Source organism: Lottia gigantea (assembly GCF_000327385.1).
Source record: "Lottia gigantea unplaced genomic scaffold LOTGIsca_40, whole genome shotgun sequence".
NCBI classification, from domain to species: Eukaryota; Metazoa; Mollusca; class Gastropoda; family Lottiidae; genus Lottia; species Lottia gigantea.
The window spans coordinates 2,370,150-2,390,230 of record NW_008709380.1 but is presented as its reverse complement, the minus strand read 5'-3'; the positions used below and the strand labels follow the sequence as shown (position 1 = coordinate 2,390,230).

Sequence of the window (20,081 nt, the reverse complement as noted above, 5' to 3'; positions counted from 1 at the left end):
GCTTGACATTGTGATAATGAAAGAAGTTGTCATCTTGTTCTTCAGGCAAATAATTAAAAAAGTCATGATAAAGTCTGTGACTGCCTTATCTTTATAGTACCGCATTTTAATCTGTTATTTCTAAAAATCTATAATAGTTCACATCTAAACATACAGGCAAATTACCTTACTATCTTTTCATTATGGATCAGTAAATTAAAGGGATTGTAAAGAGGTTTTCTAAATTTGTAGGTGCATCGCTTTAAAGGATGACAGTATTTTTATAATCATCTTCCAACATGTTACTAAATTTTTTATACTTTCCATCATCAGATGTGTTATTATTTCAAAAGAAGCAAACGAAGTGGCTTGGCAGTGCGTAACTTATATCTCTCCATGGTACTGCTTTTTTAGCATCCTGAAATACTAATCAAAAAACAATTTGCTTTTTGTCTGTAGCCAAGTTATGACAAAGTTAATTGTAAATTAAGGTAACTATTTTTGTTAAAAATTTTCAAAATTGTGGTGGTCTGGGTGATTTCTTTATGCTGGGGACCAACTAGTAAAGGTTGAAAAATAAAATGATTGAAGTCTTGGCCCAGTGATGTTGATTTTTTCCTTGAAATGTGAAACAGTTTGATTTGATTATTTATAGTTGATCTATACCTTCCTTATCTCTGATAAAGGACATATTCTGTTTTTAATGTATATGAAAGTTCACTCAGTTTCATTTTCTCTAGGGATTATATTATTCAAAAAGTTTATTTGCGTCCCCTCCAACTCCCTTAACACAATGAGAAGAAATGGTTGGTGTGAAGATCTTTTATTAAAGATTAAAAGTATTGAAATATGAGTCTACATATATCTAAATAATAAAACTAGCCCTTAACTCATATTCCAGTTGGGCTTAACAAATACTAAATTATGCTTTAACAAATACTACATAACACATAAAACTAAGCAACAAATATGAAAATAACAAAACCTGTAAGAATATATGGTAAAGGAAAAGAAAAATAATTCAAGGATGCCAGATGAGGAGGCGGAGGGTTATAAACAAAAGTATAACAAAAAGCACATTGCAAGATGGCGGGTGCAGAATAAAAGTTTCTGCACACAGTTCCCGAATGATGAGGTAACCAAAAGTTCAAGAAACGAGTTCTGATTGGCTATGACGCAAATCATATTACCTTCATTAATATTCATTTGCGTCCCCTCCAACTCCCTTAACACAATGAGAAGAAATGGTTGGTGTGAAGATCTTTTATTAAAGATTAAAAGTATTGAAATATGAGTCTACATATATCTAAATAATAACACTAGCCCTTAACTCATATTCCAGTTGGGCTTAACAAATACTAAATTATGCCAAACACTCTGATAGGAGTCAAGCCCAACACAGGACACATCACACCAACAATTTCTTGGAATAGCATAACAAGAAATACAAACTAAAAACAAAAACATACAAGCCACGTTCTACAACGCTAGCGAAGCACAAAAAGGCAATCGCATCATGACAGGGAGAAGTTAACGAGACATTGAAGGGATACAATATAAGATTTTAGAGCATTGCTATGCCATCTGCCCATCACAGGCATAGCATCCTCAGAATGCTCCTTTAGAAAGCTGAAGTTGCTGCTCCAATCCAGAAAGAGTATTAACTTGTAAAGTGTAGGATTAAGGCCAAGGTAAGAAATCAAGGTTTTTAATTTCAAATTGACAAAATTATATGTGATTGGCAAGCCATCAATAAATTGGAACAAAGGGCCAGATGAGTGCGGGTAGGCTTGTAAATAAGACAATAAGAGACAAGGTGCAGGTGAGACATGACAAGTACATGGTATGAGTAATTTCATGGGTGTGGTTGACTTCTTGTGCTTAAAATTCATTAACGAAATTTCTATAGATGATAGCTTATTTGAACAAAAGAGAAAATGAACATTTTGAGTTTGGACAAGTTTTTTTTAACTGAGATTGGATTTCATCACTAACTCGTCTAAGCGAAAGAACCCAGCAAAAGCCAAAGAAAACAAAGCACGTAATAAAATTTGGTGAAAAGTTGATACAAAAACCTTAGGGATTGCTTGCAATAATTGATGCAAGATAGTTTCAGTAATAGGAAGTCTGGAATCAGGAGAAACATGGAAACGATTAACACCCTTAAGCAAGGTTTTAATTAGGAAATTACTAGTAGGAGCTGGATAGCCAGAAGTTTGTTGGACATATGCAAGCACTGAAGCATGCGAGGCAATGGTACTAGCAGCATAGCTTGACTCAAAAAGAAAGGCCAAAAAATTTATAATTATTGAATTTGGAATCGGAAACAGGGGCCTAAGTTGTTGATCATGACAAAAAGTTATAAACCTTGACCAAGCTCGAGAGTAAGATACTTTGGAACTAGGAGACAGAGCTGCTCCAATTAACTGAACAGCTGTGTTACTTAAATGTACATCAGGGTTTGATCCAGTACTTGTGGGTTTACTGGAATGTGTTTGGCACGAACAATTATAGTAAATTTAATGGAAGCAAGAACGAGTCGTCTAAGTAATTTAAAGTATAACAAAAAGCACATTGCAAGATGGCGGGTGCAGAATAAAATAAATATTTAGTATGAGTTATTGCCCTTGTTCTTGAAAACGCTTTCAAATTTAGCTCTTAAACACTAAAAGGCATGATTCTTGCTGGATTTTGACAAAAGTTGGTTTTATTGTTCAGTCCCGCGCTGAAGATTGAATATTTGCCTTCTAGAGTTTTCACGAGCTAAAGAATTGAACACGTTTTCAAGAACAAGGGAAATAACTAATACTCAATATTATTCAGTGTCGCTCTAAAGAGTTCAAAAGAAGTGTATGACTGAAGGTTGAATACTTAATACTGGTGATTGTTACTGTACTGCTAAATATTTTTATTCAAAATCAAAGCTGCTAGTGGGTGTATATTACCTTGCCTGGCAAGCTCTCTTAAGATATAAAAACAATTAAACAAGAAATAGTTAGTTAAAAAGGATATGATTAAAGAAGCAAATGAATGTTTAAAACACATCCTGTAAAGCTTAACAAAACACATAACAAAAATGTTGCTTTATATCTGCTATTTTAACAAGCTTAATAAGGGGTTTCTCCATATTTTGAGTTTCAACTTACTATATTAAACAGTTCTGTTTGATATGGTATAAATCTATAACATATAAAAATTCTAAAAAGCTTAAATTTTTGAAAAAAATAATAATAAGTATGAAGTATGTTTAAATATTGTCATTTGTATTGCTCTTCTCACTGCATGTAACCTCAACACAAAATAAAAATCTGTTGTTGTCACTTGTCTTATGTGGATTAAATCAATCCTTCTGTTTGATTGTAGAAGTACTTACTAAGCCAAGCTTAAGGGGAACTTATGCACCATCTAACCATCCATAGATTCATACAAGTCATTTTCAATTATTATCATTTCAGGATTCTGAACTGTGCTTGAACAGGATTTTGACCTTTGCACCAATTCACAAACCACATCATTAAAGTCACTTTTACCTGAATTGTTCAACAATTTGTTATAACTGAGACTTCTTGATGAAGATGAGGCTTTTGTTCTTAACTCCACATTATCATCATCTTGATTAGAACTTTTCTGTCCAGCCTCATCCTTCATAACTGGTTTCCTTTTGTCTTTGACATCACTGATTCCACAATTATGTAACATCTTAATTTCTAGATCTCCAAATATTTCACCACTCTTGGAGTAGCATTTTTTGTTATCAAAACATGAATTTGGACTCTTGCTCAGACTTTCTTCAGTAAATGATTTATTTAATGAGGTCTGAGGGGAGAAAACATTTTCTAGATGATTATAAGTGTCTTCAATATCATCTAAATTATCATAGTCATATTGTCCATTCTCCAGTAATACAGATTGATGGTTTGATTTTATATCAGTGTGATTAGAATTTACACTCTTCCGATTAGTCGTTTCCCTTTGTATTGGCTGTGATTCCAATTGAACATTTGAATATCTGTCTGTTTGTGGAGTTGAAGTTTGATCTGTATGTGTATCTGACTTTCTGTTACCAGATGAATTGGTAAAATCAACAGATTCTTGTTTGGTTGGAGGTGGTTTGGAAGGTACATTAGGTATTGTAGGCTCAGTTTTTTCTTTACATAATGGATAATACTCTGTGATTTCACAAAACTCATAATCTTCTTCATCAGGCTTGGATTCTGAAACTAATTCATTATACATGATTTTAGAGTTCAGGTGTCACATAGACAGACTACATTCAAACATTCTTTCTCTACTCTATCTCCCAGTTTACAGCACTGCTTTTTTATACGCCCACATGAAATGGGGGGCGTATATTGTTGTCACCCATGTCTGTCGGTCCGTCCGTCCGTCCACAATTACTTGTAAACAATCTACAAGGCACAATTCTGGACTGATTTCGACAAAACTTGTTATGGTTGATTGCAATCACCCAAGGATGAACCCTATTGAAAATCAGAAAAATCGAAAAATATTATATGCCAAAAAGTTATTTCCCTTGTTCTTGAGACGCTCGTAAACACTCTAGAAGGTGCAATTCATGACAGATTTTGATGAAACTTTGTGTGAGTGTTTGTAATCACCCAAAGATGGTATGAGTTATTGCCCTTGTTCTTGAAAACACGTTCAATTTTTGGCTTGTAAACACTCTAGAAGGCACAATTCTGGACGGATTTTAACGAAACTTGGCTTGAGTGTTTGTTATCACCCAAGGATAAAGCCTATTGAAAATCAGAAAAAATGGAAAAATATTTAGTATGAGTTATTGCCCTTGTTCTTGAAAACTCGGTCTATTTGTAGCTCGTAAAAACTCTAGAAGGCATGATTCTTGCCGGATTGTGACAAAACTTGGTTTTATTATTCAGTACCTCGCTTAAGATTGAATATTTGTCTTCTAGAGTTTTCTGAAGGTAGAATATTTCATACTGGTGATTGTTACTGTACTGCTAAATATTTTTATTCAAAATCAAAGCTGCCAGTGGGCGTATATTACCTTGCCTGGCAAGCTATCTTTTTATGTTTCAAGAGAAAGCTTTTCTCAATTCTTTAGAAGCCTTCAGTGACTTATTATGAAAGATAATCTGATTTTATCAAGATATTTGTTTTCTAGCAGGTTAACTGTAATATTCCTCTAATACCAGAGTGATATAAAGACACAAGACACCGAAAGCTTATTCTCAATATCATTAACACTTGCTATTCCATTTTTGAAGATTTTGTACAACTTTCAAGATATAGCTGTTTACTCATATTTTCTATAATATAGTTTATATTATGCTCTCTTTCTGATGAAAATTTTAAAACTTTACTTACCCTTGGTACTTTTGATTTCTGATGTTTTTTCTGGAATGATCTCTGATACTTTGTGTGTATTTATTACTTTCTCGGAAACATCTTTCTTTTGTCTATATTTTCTGTAAGGAATGGTGATAAAGCACATATTTTTTTGCTGTTCTAACATTGACTATTTAATGTGTAGTAAAATATATTGCATGAAATCTGTTTGGCTGATATTGTTTCTTTGTTTTTGGATGATTCAAAAATTGGAATTTGCCAAAATCAGTATATATTCATCATATATTCATAAAGACTTACCTGGTGTCATAACTTATAAAGGCTATTTTCTTTATGTTTGATCATAATATATGTGACAAAAATATAAAAAATTGACAATGGATATAAATAGTCTTGTAGATCATGTGTATGTCGACTCCCTATGATTTCAAAAGTAATGGATCATCGAGTTTGCAAACTTTTGGTATGAAAGTCAATGTCTCTTTAACTTATGACAGACTGCAGACGTCAAAATCGTAAATGGAAATAGGATATCAAATACCTTAAGAATATAAAAATGATTAGTATCGAAATAAATATCATAAAGATACCAATTCCTGTTAATATCATTCCAATATTGATACCTGAAAAAAGGGAGATAACTAGACATATTCTTAGAATATAGACAATCTATAATTCAGTTGGTCAAAAATACAGCAAATGAATTATATGAATACTAGATTTTACATAAATTACAAGTGATCCCCACACACTAAAACAATGATACCAAACTCTTTGAAAATTGGTATTAAGAAAGAAAATGCTTTCTTTAGATGTAACGTAGTAGAAAAGTTATCATCAACAATTTGAATATCTTACTACTTGTCTTGTTATTGCTAGGGACAGGAAGTGGTACTTGATCATTTTTAGTGAAATTTTCTTCTAATTTTTCCACCATACCAGGATGTGTAATTTCAGTTGATTTACTTTTACATGATAACGTTATATTTAAATCTAAAAAAAAAAGAGCAAAAAATGTTAATTTGTCGTGTGTCTGCTATTATATCATGTACTGAGCTCTAAGCTAAACTCATGTGTATAGGAATTACATACAAACTACTAAAAATATGCTTCTTAATGTGTCAATCAGAACATAGTAATTTCTCAATATTTTTTTAGTAACAATAAAGATCATTTAGGGGCCTTATTTTGTGATTAATAATTCATATAAAGTATAAAGGCAGGTAACATTGAAATTATAATTTAAAGTTTAAGTTACATAACTTGTATTGAAGAATGGGACTTTCCCTGGTTTAAATAGGTCACACTTACCATTATCTGTTTTGCCACTGACTTCAAATAGAAATTGTGAAATGCCACCATTTTCAGTAAACTGTATTGTACCATTATTACGCAGTCTAAAGGAACATTTGTGTCTTGCAGAACATTTGAATTTACTTGTATCCTTAAACTCATTTTTTTTTTTTTTTTGAAGATAAAGTGATGTGTTTTCTTTGTTAATAAGAGTTAAATATTGGATGTCAATTCTTGAATTGTTACTATTGGAATAGATATGACAAGAACAATTATGTTGTTTTAAACTTTTCTGTGAAAAACCATCATGGTATACGAAGAAAGTATCGTTGAAGGTTTGTTTTGTATCATTACAGATAGGTATGAACTTATCAACCAGGTCTACAAGAAAATTTATCATAAAAATAGAATTTGAAGTAGATATAGAAATCCTGTCAATATATATGAAAATACTTATTTTGCATTCAGACAGCTAAAGTTAAGGCAGCTTAACTGTCAACCATTCTTCGAGTCTGGTTGCATGTATTTGGGTGAGCAACAGAAATATAAGTTAAGCCAGATTTGGAATTACCTAAAAAGGTATTGGTAAGATCAGAGGTCACAATAAATAGTAATGAAGAGAATTTGTTTGAGGAATGTGAACATGCACTATTCAAACCAGGTTTTAAGCCACCTCAGAAGTAGGTGCAAGTGAAGGCAGCTTAAGTTTGATTGGTCGCATTGAGACAACTAACAAAACTGGCTCAAAGAATAGTTGACTGCCATAACTTTGGGCATCTGAATGCACTATTCGATAAATATTAACTCAAATTAAAAAAAAATATATTGAATTGAAAAATCAATTTGAAGAAAATGTGAACATCTGAGAGAATCCAGAAGTTCTTGATTAAAACTGTTTTTTTACTCATACATAATTGCAGAGGAACAAATAGTGTCTCAAAAATATTTGCCAAGACTCATGCTCTGACCTCATTAAGATATCATACTAATTGAGTTGAGTTAAAAAAAGGCCCAATATGTATTGTTAAAGTAACTTGAAAAGATTAGGAAAACTAGTGATACCTGATGATATATTCCAAGATAAAGTTGATAATAGATGAAATAAAGATGTATAATCCATAATTAACAGTAAAACAATGATATAAAACAAGGAAGTAATTGTAGATTTCATACATCCTTGTTGTATGATATCAATAAATACGTAGGATGGGTGTTTCCTTTCCATTATATTCAATTTCTATATTCTTCTAATAATTGATAATATTATATCACATACTGTAAAAAATACTAATTACATATTACATACAATATAAATGTCCCCTTAAAGTCTGGGTTCCCAACCTCTAGCAGACTAGTCTGAAAACTTTTTAAAAATTAATATAGTTTGTGAAAGCTCTTACATAAAAACTCCCCCCCCCCCTCTTGTCTCAGACCACTGGAAATGGCACTTGTGAGCTTATTATTCTTAAAATATTCATGGTGTTCATGTGTTAGCCGAATTATATCATAATTTGAAATTGCACATCAATTGCATATCAAATAGTAATCAAGGAAAATTTTCCAGGCTGGATTGTAACCACAAAAGATAATTTTTATACGTGCACATGTTACGGGGGGTGTATATTGTCGGTCCGTCGGTCCACAATTGCTTGTAAACACTCTACAAGACACAATTCTTGACGGATTTTGACAAAACTTGGTATGAGTGTTCGTAATCACCCAAGGATGAACCCTATTGAATATCAGAAGAATCGAAAAATATTTAGTATAAGTTATTGCTCTTGTTCTTGAAAACGCGTTCAATTTTTAGCTCGTAAACACTCTAGAAGGGACAATAATTGATGGATTTTAACGAAACTTGGTATGAGTGTTCGTTATCACTATGAACCCTATTGAAAATCAGAAGAATTGATATTTAGTATGAGTTATTGCCCTTGTTCTTGAAAACGCTATCAAATTTAGCTCTTAAACACTAAAAGGCATGATTCTTGCTGGATTTTGACCAAACTTGGTTATTCAGTCCCGCGCTGAAGATTGAATATTTGCCTTCTAGAGTTTTCACGAACTAAAAATTGAACAGGTTTTCAAGAACAAGGGCAATAACTCATACTCAATATTATTCAGTATCGCCCTAAAGAGTTCAGAAGAAGTGTATGACTGAAGGTTGAATATTTCATACTGGTGATTGTTACTGTACTGCTAAATATTTTTATTCAAAAATCAAAGCTGCTAGTGGGTGTATATTACCTTGCCTGGCAAGCTATCTTTATATTAATCATTAAACAGAATTTCTTTTCATTTAAAACATCTTTTATTCTCAAAGGAAATAATGTCTACTACATTTGATCAAGACTTGAAATCATTGTTAAAGATAATGGCTACCTTTGGTCTACATTTTCAGGCCGGGTTAGCTTCCTATTCTCAGAAAATGTCTTTCTGCAAATTGAAAACAATATAAAGGTCATAATGAATGACATATTCATAGACTGTGGTTAATAAACATTCACTGATTTTTTATATGTGGGTTGAATTGACTTCATTTAGTGGCTTTGAGAAAATAGATTTGTCTGTCATATAAATGTCATTGCTATAATGATTTCCTGGATTTTAAAGAAAATTAACCCTAAACCAGTAATATTCTAGTGCCATTAATATTCTAGTTCCAGTCATATTCTATAATAGCTTCAGTAATATTTTAGTACCAGCAATTTAATTATAGTGTCAGCAATATTCTAGCTCCAGTAATAATTTAATTATAGTGACAGTAATATTCTAGCTCCAGTAATAATTTAATTATAGTGACAGTAATATTCTAGCTCCAGTAATAATTTAATTATAGTGACAGTAATATTCTAGCTCCAGTAATAATTTAATTATAGTGACAGTAATATTCTAGCTCCAGTAATAATTTAATTATAGTGACAATAATATTCTAGCTCCAGAAGTATTTCTAATTCTTTTGCCAGTGATATTTTAATACTAGAGCAAGTAGTATTCTAGCTCCAGTAATATTCTAGTGCCAGTAATATTTTACCTCAAATGATATTCTTGCTCCAGTAATATTCTAGCTCCAGTTATATTTAAATTCTATTGCCAGTGATATTTTAATTCTAGTGCCAGTAGTATTCTAGTGCCAGTAATATTTTACCTCAAATGATATTCTAGCTCCAGTAATATTCTAGCTCCAGTAATATTCTAGCTCCAATGATATTCTAGCTCCAGTAATATTCATGATTGTCATTGGACATTATACTTTTAGTCATCAGATGTGCCAGAATTTCAAGATCATTTTAAGACCATTTTTAAATGGAATGGAAGTGCTTTGTCAGTGCTTGGCCACCACTTCAAAGCAATGGCATTTTTTGTGAGAAATCTACAGTTAGTTTTCTGTAAAAATGTTAGCTTGAATTCACCATCTTTCAAACGTGACGAGTTATCGTCATTAAAAATTAAAAGGATTGTGAATTATAATTTGAATATAGGCAATGTCACGAGAATGCAAATTGTGATTTGAAATAGTTGTTCTACTAACCTGGTTTTCTAAATCATTTTGACATCTTGAAAAATGATTAAACCAAAAACTAACTGCATTTCATATTTTGTTCATGATTTATTTTATTTTTTTTTTTGGTGTGGCTGTAAATTCATATATAATTACATGTGGAGCCATTTAAGTGGTTTTGAATACAAACTAGCATGACAGATTGCTGAGAATGAAATTGTCATAAATTATTCCTGTAATTAGTTTCTATGGTTTTGATCTTCTGGTTTCATTAAAAATTATCTTATTCTTAAACATGGTAACCTCAATTACCCTTACAATTAGTTTATAAACCATGAAAATAGTAAACCTAGTATGTAATAATCAGGAATTGAAAAATTCAGCATCCTTGAGAGCATTGTCATTATTTAGAATACATGTCAGATATTGACTCAGCGATTAGATTACCAGTCATCATAGTCACGTATTTCAATGGATCTATGGATAGCGTGTAAGACTTGAAGACATTCATGTGTAAGGATTTAATGCTTGAAGGGTTAAACTATAAAGTCTCCTTAGAAAGCTGCGGTGTTATTATAAATATATTGGAAAGGATTGGCGAGATTGTATCATATATAATAGAAGGCTAACTTAGTCTGTGACAGCTGTAGAACTGTTCCTGACTACCAGAACAGACCAGTTAAAACAGCAGACGACAGTGTAGTATAATTCAATTGTTTATTTCTTTGCCTACCTGGATTATAACAACTAAACAGGTTAATCAAGTCTAAAGTAATCTGGAAAAATGATGACCAGTTTACAAAAGAGGGAATTGTTAAATTACGATTGGTCTATATTCCAAGATTTTAAACAGGTAATTTTGATGTTGTATACTAATACATGACTATGTCAGAGACAAAATGACATATAAATTTTTGAGAACTATTTTAGGGCATAATGGAAAACACCAGAGATCATCTGGTATTTGAGTACTCATGTGTGAATGAACTAAAAATTTAAATTGCTAACTGTAAGGTAAGCTGGTGGTCAATATTTTTTCAATGGTTTTTGATAAGTGATTTAGGTCAAAGAGAAGCAAGTAATAACCTGGAGTTAAAGGCAGATATATTATCCAATTGTTTTTAAATTGACATATTTGACTTTGGAATGTGGTGGTTATATTCTTGATTACATTTTTTAAATCGATAAAAATTAAGTAAGTGAAAGGTTTTTTAATGAATGTGGGCCTTGAAACTTTTGTCATTAATTTTATTTAAAAGCATATAACTTCTTATTATACAGACAGTAGACACTCTTCTATTTAAATTCAGTTTTATTATGTGTAGAAATTGGATTATGCTAAACTGTAAAATTGATTGATGTCTGTTAAGATTAAGATTTATGTGTCATGACTTGGTAGACAGGCTTGTTTAACATAATGTAATAATTAACTTTCAAATTGAAATTGTCTGTTTAATGGACAAAATCTATGTCAAGGATTTGCTGATTCTTACTTTTAACTAGATCATGGATTGAAATAATTACTATTGATTTTATAGACTGGAATGGAGATGTTTTATTCGAGACACATGTTACCTATAGATATTCTATAGATGAACTGGAATTAATCTTGAATTTATTGAAAGTGTTGAATTTGATATTGATGCATTACATGATTGAAACATTTTTGATTACTCGATGAAATAGGGTAAACGTCAGAGTTCTGTGCAGCATTTTTACAGTTGTAACTTGTAAAAGGGTAAAAGATGATGACTTAAAACCTTTTATTAATTGATGTAAGTCAAGTATGTTGGGTATACTTGCTTTTCAGGAACACCACATATAATTCTATGTATAATCCAATTTGGCACAGGTTTTAGATAGGCCATACAGCAAATTACATTCATTTAGTATTTTCTTACAAATGTGCTGAAGTAATCAAATAACAATGAAATTGCAACCCCTAGAGTTGCTTACTGCTTTGGTCAAATTTAACCCCCATTTCCAATACTAAGTGTTCTAAAAAGGATTGATTATGCACAAGCTCTTTTATTCTCATCCAAAACATGTGTCGCCAGTATGAAAGGTGCTCTAGTCAACTTCAAACTGTTTGATTACATTGTATCATAGAAATAATTATTATACATTAGATGAAAGCATGATTAATCTGTTTTTTTTTTTTTTTATAGTGATATGAAATTTATGAATATATAATTACATTTCATGATAAAAAATATTACTTAATTATAGAATTGGATTCAGCTGAAACGAACTGTTACAAAACATTAAACATTGCCAGATGTTACATGTCTGTGTTTTGGGGTTATTTTTTGTACTAAATTATCTAGTAAAAATCAATGAATAAGTAGATTGATGTTGAATATTGAATAAAAGTATTATTGTTTGGTACTATGATATGGTTGTTATGGCTGTCTACTACTATTGTTTGGTATTATGATATGGATGATATGGCTGTCTTCTATTATTTTTTGGTATTATGATATGGCTGTCTTCTATTATTGTTTGGTATTATGATATGGCTGTCTTCTATTATTGTTTGGTATTATGATATGGCTGTCTTCTATCATTGTTTGGTATTATGATAATTCTGTTATAGCTGTCTTCTATTATTGTTTGGTATTATGATATTGCTGTCTTCTATTATTGTTTGGTATTATGATAATGCTGTTATGGTTGTCTTCTATTATTGTTTGTTATTATGATATTGCTGTCTTCTATTATTGTTTGGTATTATGCTGTGGCTGTCCTCTATTATTGTTTGGTATTATGATATGGCTGTCTTCTATTATTGTTTGGTATTATGCTGTGGCTGTTATGGTTGTCGTGTAAGTATGACTGTCATCAACTATTGTTTGGTATTATGAATATGATTTGACAAAAATGCTCTTTATGTTTGTCGTCTGCACTTAATATCTTCTATGACCGACTTCTGTCTATTTTGGTTACCTCAAAAGAATGTGACTCTCAAGTTGAATAATAGCAGTTCAATACAATGTTTAATGACACAATATTCGACATTTCTTTGTTACAGAATTGAATGTGAGTATTATTATTACCTATAACAACCTTTGCGTACTTGCATTGAAAGACTAACTTTGAAAAAGAATTAATAATAAACATGAATTTGATGAGTTCAGTTCCTTCAAGATCATTCAGGGCCATAATTAGGGATTTTTTTTCAAATAAACATTAAATTCAGATATTGTATTTATATTTTTAAATTTAAATAAAAAAAATTTTTTCTATATATTTTATATCAAATTGCCACAGTTTTTTCTTGTATTGGTTCAACTGTTAGTTTATTGAAGATTCCTTGACACCACGCATATACCGACAGAAGAAATAATCATTAAAATAACAGTGATAATCAATATTATCTGTATATGAAAAAATTATTGATTCAGCTCATTAAAATTAATTCTACTAAAAGGAAATTTTAACACTGTGATTTCCAGCAGTAAATCTATTTTAAGATGAAGTATGATATACAAAGCTTTTATTTTGGGTCGCTTTAACTTTGCGTGGAGAAAACTCAAGATGTAAAAAGAAGAGAAGCTAATAAGTTTTAAAGCAAAGGTTATTGACTTCATATGGTGTGTAGAATAATTGAAATTGAAAAAATGTGGATTAAGACGAGAGGAAAGCTTAATTAAAATTTAAAATGGATTTGATAAGGTATAAGCTAATCATGACAGAATGGTAAAATTCTCTTTGAAGTTTCTTGGTTTGATTAATTGACTGTGTTTAAGTCTTGATTAAGCTTATATAATGTATTCTGAAAAACAATGGTGATGAGGACAGTTAACACATCATATCTTGCATTATGATTGCCTAGGATTGCAATTATTTTTCATTCTTGACCAAGTTATTATATCCATAGCTTACTGCCCTGACTTCGATGTTATATCTGAAAGATATTGTGAACATCAGACAATTGCTTGTCCATTAGATATCAGGGCAATTTTACAGTAGAATATTCTTGCGAGGGTGAAAAATGAGGCCCAAGACCATTACAAAATCTGAAGTTTCTATTAATAATACACCCATAGTAGATAGATACTTCAACATGAAAAGCTTTCTGACTGGTTGTTAACTCACTTTGAGGACTACACAATTGGAAGTAAATTAATGGTTTGAAAGAACCAGAGCTCCTGGTTTCCTGAGAAAGAATGTAGTCAGTCTAATCAGATCTACACTTCACAGGATGAAATGTTCCTCATTAGGAAGTTTTCTGTTGGTAAAATCTGTTCATTAAAGCATTTATCCTCAATATATAGCAGTGATTCACAGGAAAGTTATAGATTAAATAACTAAGATGTGAAAAAATTGGTTTTTGAATTTTGAAGTCGGTCTGTGATTATCTTACTGGTTATTTCTATTTTATATCCTGGCATTAAAGGGATAGATGGGCAATTTTCATCTGATTTTAGTGGATGAGATTAATGATTTCTAAGGCAAATTCAAAGCTTAATGAATTTTTCACTATTTGAATAATGACTGCTGGAAATATGTTTTGTTCCCTGGTAAGCTACCTCAATAGAGATTTTGTTATTTATAATCAGTCTGGCATGTCTACTTGATGCATAATGTCATTTTACCCCTGCTGAATGCATTGAAAGGAATTTTACACTTACAGATGTCGCCGGATTAAGATGTTTTTTATAAAAAATTTGTAACCTATCCCATAATACTCTTTGTAATATATTAAAATGTTAAGTGCAGTTAACTGTAAAGGCTGAAATATTTTCCACAAACAAATTGCTTTTAAACTTAGGTTTATCTTTTTTTTTAGCCCATTTTGCAATAGATCTTAAAGGCGTATTCATGTTCTATATTTGTGTTTGTATGCATATGTTTTCACAAAAAGAGGGGAAAAATGTAAATGAAGATAATTTGACATTGATGAATATATTTCACAAAGAGAAAAAAAATTTTGTTTTTTTGATTTTAAAAAGTTTTCAGTCAGGGGTCTGCGGGTCTAGCAATTCCACTTTAAATAAGTGATTTATGATGTAGCTATCTCAAATGCTCATAAGCAGCTTTTGCCATAATGACGTCATGTACAGTTACATATTTGGATTATATCAGGCATTACAGTTATTTGATCTGTAATATTCTAACTTGATTGATGGAAATAGAAGCAATCAGTGACATGGATTTTAAAAATGAAATTTATTATGCTACTTTTAAACGTCAGAAAAACACAAGATGCAAAAATCAGAAATGAATGCAGAAACAGCTGAATACTTGACAGTTTAAAGAAATTTTGAAGCATTTTCTTCTCAGTATTTATATTTTTTGATAACCAATTAATGTTTATGTAGACATTCATTAAGCTTTTCTTGTCATGAATTGTATTCAAGTTGATAAACACTTACTATAGTCATTGTAGCCATTGTATTTGGTTCAAATTCACTGAATCCTGAGCAGTGTGTTTGAAGGTTGAGGTAGAGTTTTGTTCAGAGATAGAAAGGACTTTTATTTATGAAGACATAAGGTAACATTCATAGCTTAGAGTGAGCTGTGAGCAGTATAGACTAGAAACCTCTGTAAACCTACCTGTATTGTTTGGGGGTGAGCTGAAATCAGTTTAGGGTAGAGACCTCATTACAACTGTATTGTTTGAGGGTGAGGTGAAATTAGAATAGGTTAGAGACCTCTCTTCATTTGTATTGTATGTTTATTGTGACTGCAGACATCCCAGGGTTCACTTCTTCATGCAACATTACAAACAATTATTTGAATGCAGAATTGGAACATTTTCAAGATTCATCTGTAATTTTCACAGGTAAACCTTTATTTCCTTTAATGTTTGTATGTTTATTAATTGAAGTAACTTTTTCAGCCAATTTCAAAATAGAATTTTCAAAGATCTTGTTCGTTATTGAAATAAATTCTATTGAATATTTAATGAATTCTAAATGGATTACATGTCTAGCCGGCTGTGTTTTGGATTCATCACCAATTACTAATTTCTTGAATTTTAGATCTAACTCTTGTCTAAATAAATTTTACTTACTAAATATGAAGGGACAATATTACTGTAAAGTATGATAATAATGAACTGAAATAATTATTATATTATGATATGCATGTAAAAGCTATATATGAAGGAATTATAATGTTCTGATATATCAATCATAAAGTTGAAGGAATAATAATGTTTTAACAGTACTGAAGGCATGATAATGTTTTAACAGTACTGAAGGCATGATAATGTTTTGAAATATAAGAATAATACTGAAGTAATGATAATGTTTTAACAGTACTGAAGGCATGATAATGTTTTGAAATATAAGAATAATACTGAAGGCATGATAATGTTTTAACAGTACTGAAGGCATGATAATGTTTTGAAATATAGGAATAATACTGAAGGAATGATAATGTTTTAACAGTACTGAAGGCATGATAATGTTTTAACAGTACTGAAGGAATGATAATGTTTTATCAGTACTGAAGGCATGATAATGTTTTGACATATTATAAGAATTATTATGAAGGCATGATAATGTTTGGACATTATAAGAATAAGACTGAAGGCATGATAATGTTTGGACATAATAAGAATAATACTGAAGGAATGATAATGTTTTGAATTATTATAAGAATAATTATGAAGGCATGATAATGTTTGGACATTATAAGAATAATACTGAAGGCATGATAATGTTTGGACATTATAAGAATAATACTGAAGGCATGATAATGTTTTGACATATTATAAGAATTATTATGAAGGCATGATAATGTTTGGACATTATAAGAATAATACTGAAGGCATGATAATGTTTGGACATAATAAGAATAATACTGAAGGAATGATAATGTTTTGACATATTTTAAGAATTATTATGAAGGCATGATAATGTTTGGACATTATAATAATAATACTGAAGGCATGATAATGTTTGGACATAATAAGAATAATACTGAAGGAATGATAATGTTTTGAATTATTATAAGAATAATTATGAAGGCATGATAATGTTTTGACATATTATAAGAATAATTATGAAGGCATGATAATGTTTGGACATTATAAGAATTATACTGCAAGAATGATAATGTTTGGACATAATAAGAATAATACTGCAAGAATGATAATGTTTGGACATTATAAGAATAATACTGAAGGCATGATAATGTTTGGACATGATAAGAATAATACTGAAGGAATGATAATGTTTAGAAATATTTTAAGTATACAGTGTAACTGGAAGCTGAAATTTGTAAGCTTTAACTGTTAATGTTTCAGATAGATAATTTAAACCTTAATTAGTCAATTGATTGGCTTTATCTATATATCATATTTTTTCTGAGTAGAGATAAATAATTAACAATGAAACAATGAAAAAAATAATTCCAGAAAAGTAAGGTAAACCTTGTTAGAATTTACTCTTTATAGATAACTGTTGTTGTATTTGTACTATCTAAAATATTTCAATTTAACAGTAGATTGAGTAATTGTTTTAATGTATAATCATGAACATCTGCCTGCTCTATGATTTCACATGCTTTACCCATATATTTGATTGTTCAAATACAAGATTTTTTAAATCCCATTCCAAAACAGCTGCCACATAGTTTGAAATTTCTATAATGCTATAATTACTTTCAAGTTGTTTAAATAACACTTTAAAATTGTAATTTCAGAGAGTAATTTGAATAGTGTAATGGAGATAAATGATGTATAGAACCTATATCTTTAAGGGATATTTTCATCAAATTAGTTGATGGTCAATCATTAAACAGAAAATACTTGCTGCTGCAGATATCTAAACCATGTTCTTCTAACTGGTTCACTTGTTAAGAGATTTGTCTATGTGATAATCTTAATCATTGCTTATGTATATTTTAAAAGTAAAAAGATTTTGATTTTCTTGTTTTTACTAATCCAGAAGACTACAAAGAAATTTCAATTCTTCCCATCCTGATCTTAAATTTGATCTTTTTGAAGACAAAATGAAACCAAGCGTTTGTCAAAACACAAAGGCAAATTGTAGATTGTTCATATTTTGTGAATTGGGAAATTGCTGCTCGTATTATTGAATCTTGCTCAAGCCAACTTCCACACCACTAAGAAAAAGACTAACTGGAATAGACCTAGTTTTTCTCTGATGTTGTTCTGGTGTCTTTTCACTCTTCTAAATGGAATCAAAGTCATATAATGAACAGATAGTGGCTAGAGTTTTGTAATGCCACTAAGCATATAGGTATGAGTTTCAGTCATATTTGAAATTGACAAAACCTTGTCAACCTGAAATACATTTGAAATATTGATATTTGAAAGCAGCTGATAAAAAATAAACAAATGTCTGAATATGAATGAATGCTATAATTAATCATTTAGAATTCACAAATGTCAAGTTTGTAAACTTCAGAAAAAAAAAAGTTTGTATATTATCCTCTGGAGGATTTGTCTATAAAGAAATATGTATATAAATATAAAGATTATTCAGAATACAGAAATATAATTGATTCTTGGTATTACTACCATGAAAAAATTCGGTCATAGGTTGAACTACCATAGGAACTAGTTGAACCAAGTACACAGGCCCCCAACCCCAGGCAAAAAAATACAAAATTGCAAAAAGAAAATGAGTGAAATAGCATAAACTACAGACTGAAAATCTTGAAATCTGCCATTAAAAGGCATTTAATTAAATTACAGAGTGATCTCGGAATCTTATATCTCAATCTTTTACAGGGTATGAGACAGAAAATATTTTATCCCTAAAAAGTGGATAGAAATGGCCATCCTTGTGGTAGGGTTGTGGATATCTTGCAAACTTAAATTTTGGCAAACAAGAATTTAGGTAAAAGTCATGACAAGTATATGATATTTCATTATAACATTCTGTTATAACTGCATTTAGACTAAGATATAAATATACCAAAATATAAATCATTGTACACCTGTCAGTTAAAAAGAATTTTTCCCAACTATTTTGTCAAAAACGCCAGTCAATTGTAAAATAAATGACTTTGTATTTAAATGACTTGAAGGCTTGATAAATAAAGTTTTGGGTTTTCAGTTGTAAAAATAATGACAATAAGGCACCACATGCTTTTGGATCATTTGGTACTTTTTTTTTTGTATACTTGGTATTGATACTGCCCTGTATCTTCCAAATGGGCCATACCCAGAGTAAATTAGATTCAGGCTTGATCCTTGCACAACTCAAAACTTACAGGCAGATTCCTAGGACTTTGACCACTGGAACACTCCTGATTCCAAAGCCTTATTTAAATCTGTGTGCTAAGATTTTACTTTTGTCAAAAAGGTTTATTTTGAACAAACAGAAACCTAGAGCTAAAGAAAATTTGTTTGTACCTTTGACCTTTAAAAAAAAATATAGAAAAAGGTTTAAGAAAACCTTTATCAATTGTGCTATTTCATGTCATTGTTTTATATAACACTATTATTATTTCTCTACAATGGTAATAGTCTGTATGCTATCCTATGTTTCAATCAATATCAGGATCTGACAATCTAATAATGAGTTTTTAAATTGTTCACAGCCTCCTACATTGTGTTAAAGAGACAGTATGTAAAAAAAATTTCATTATTAAAGATGGTTTCCCTATTTTTTATTGTCAAATTAAGCGAACTATTTAATTAATTGCTGTTTGTAATGAATTATCATGTATTCTTAATCATATCATTATGTTCTTATTGGATATAAATAAGAGTTTTAAGTATGTACAGTCTGAATACACAAAAAAAAGACTTTTTGACCATTCATGATCTGTCACGCATTAGAATTCTGCTGGTAATTCTCTTCCAATTTAGCTAATTTTGTATTAATTATGGTCTTGTGAGACAAAATGCTTTTTTTTCCAATTTGAACACCCCAAATTTCTATTCATATAAGTATTAGCATTTTCATTTTTATAAATGACAATAAGGGAACCCATCTTTAAGAATGATGTGAAATATACCTGAACATATTTATAAAATATGTTAATTGCT

The 20,081-nt window shown here is 30.4% G+C and overlaps 1 protein-coding gene across 1 annotated transcript; it reads right to left on the bottom strand.

Annotated features, from left to right (window-relative positions):
* Positions 1–3,384: 3,384 nt before the first annotated feature.
* Positions 3,385–7,828, bottom strand: LOTGIDRAFT_163619 (hypothetical protein; the record flags this gene model as incomplete). Its single annotated transcript, XM_009060111.1, has 6 exons — positions 3,385–4,193; positions 5,329–5,429; positions 5,852–5,933; positions 6,169–6,303; positions 6,622–6,984; positions 7,666–7,828. The coding sequence occupies 6 exons, from the start codon at positions 7,826–7,828 to the stop codon at positions 3,385–3,387; spliced, it is 1,653 nt and encodes a 550-aa protein (XP_009058359.1).
* Between the last annotated feature and the right edge of the window lie 12,253 nt (positions 7,829–20,081).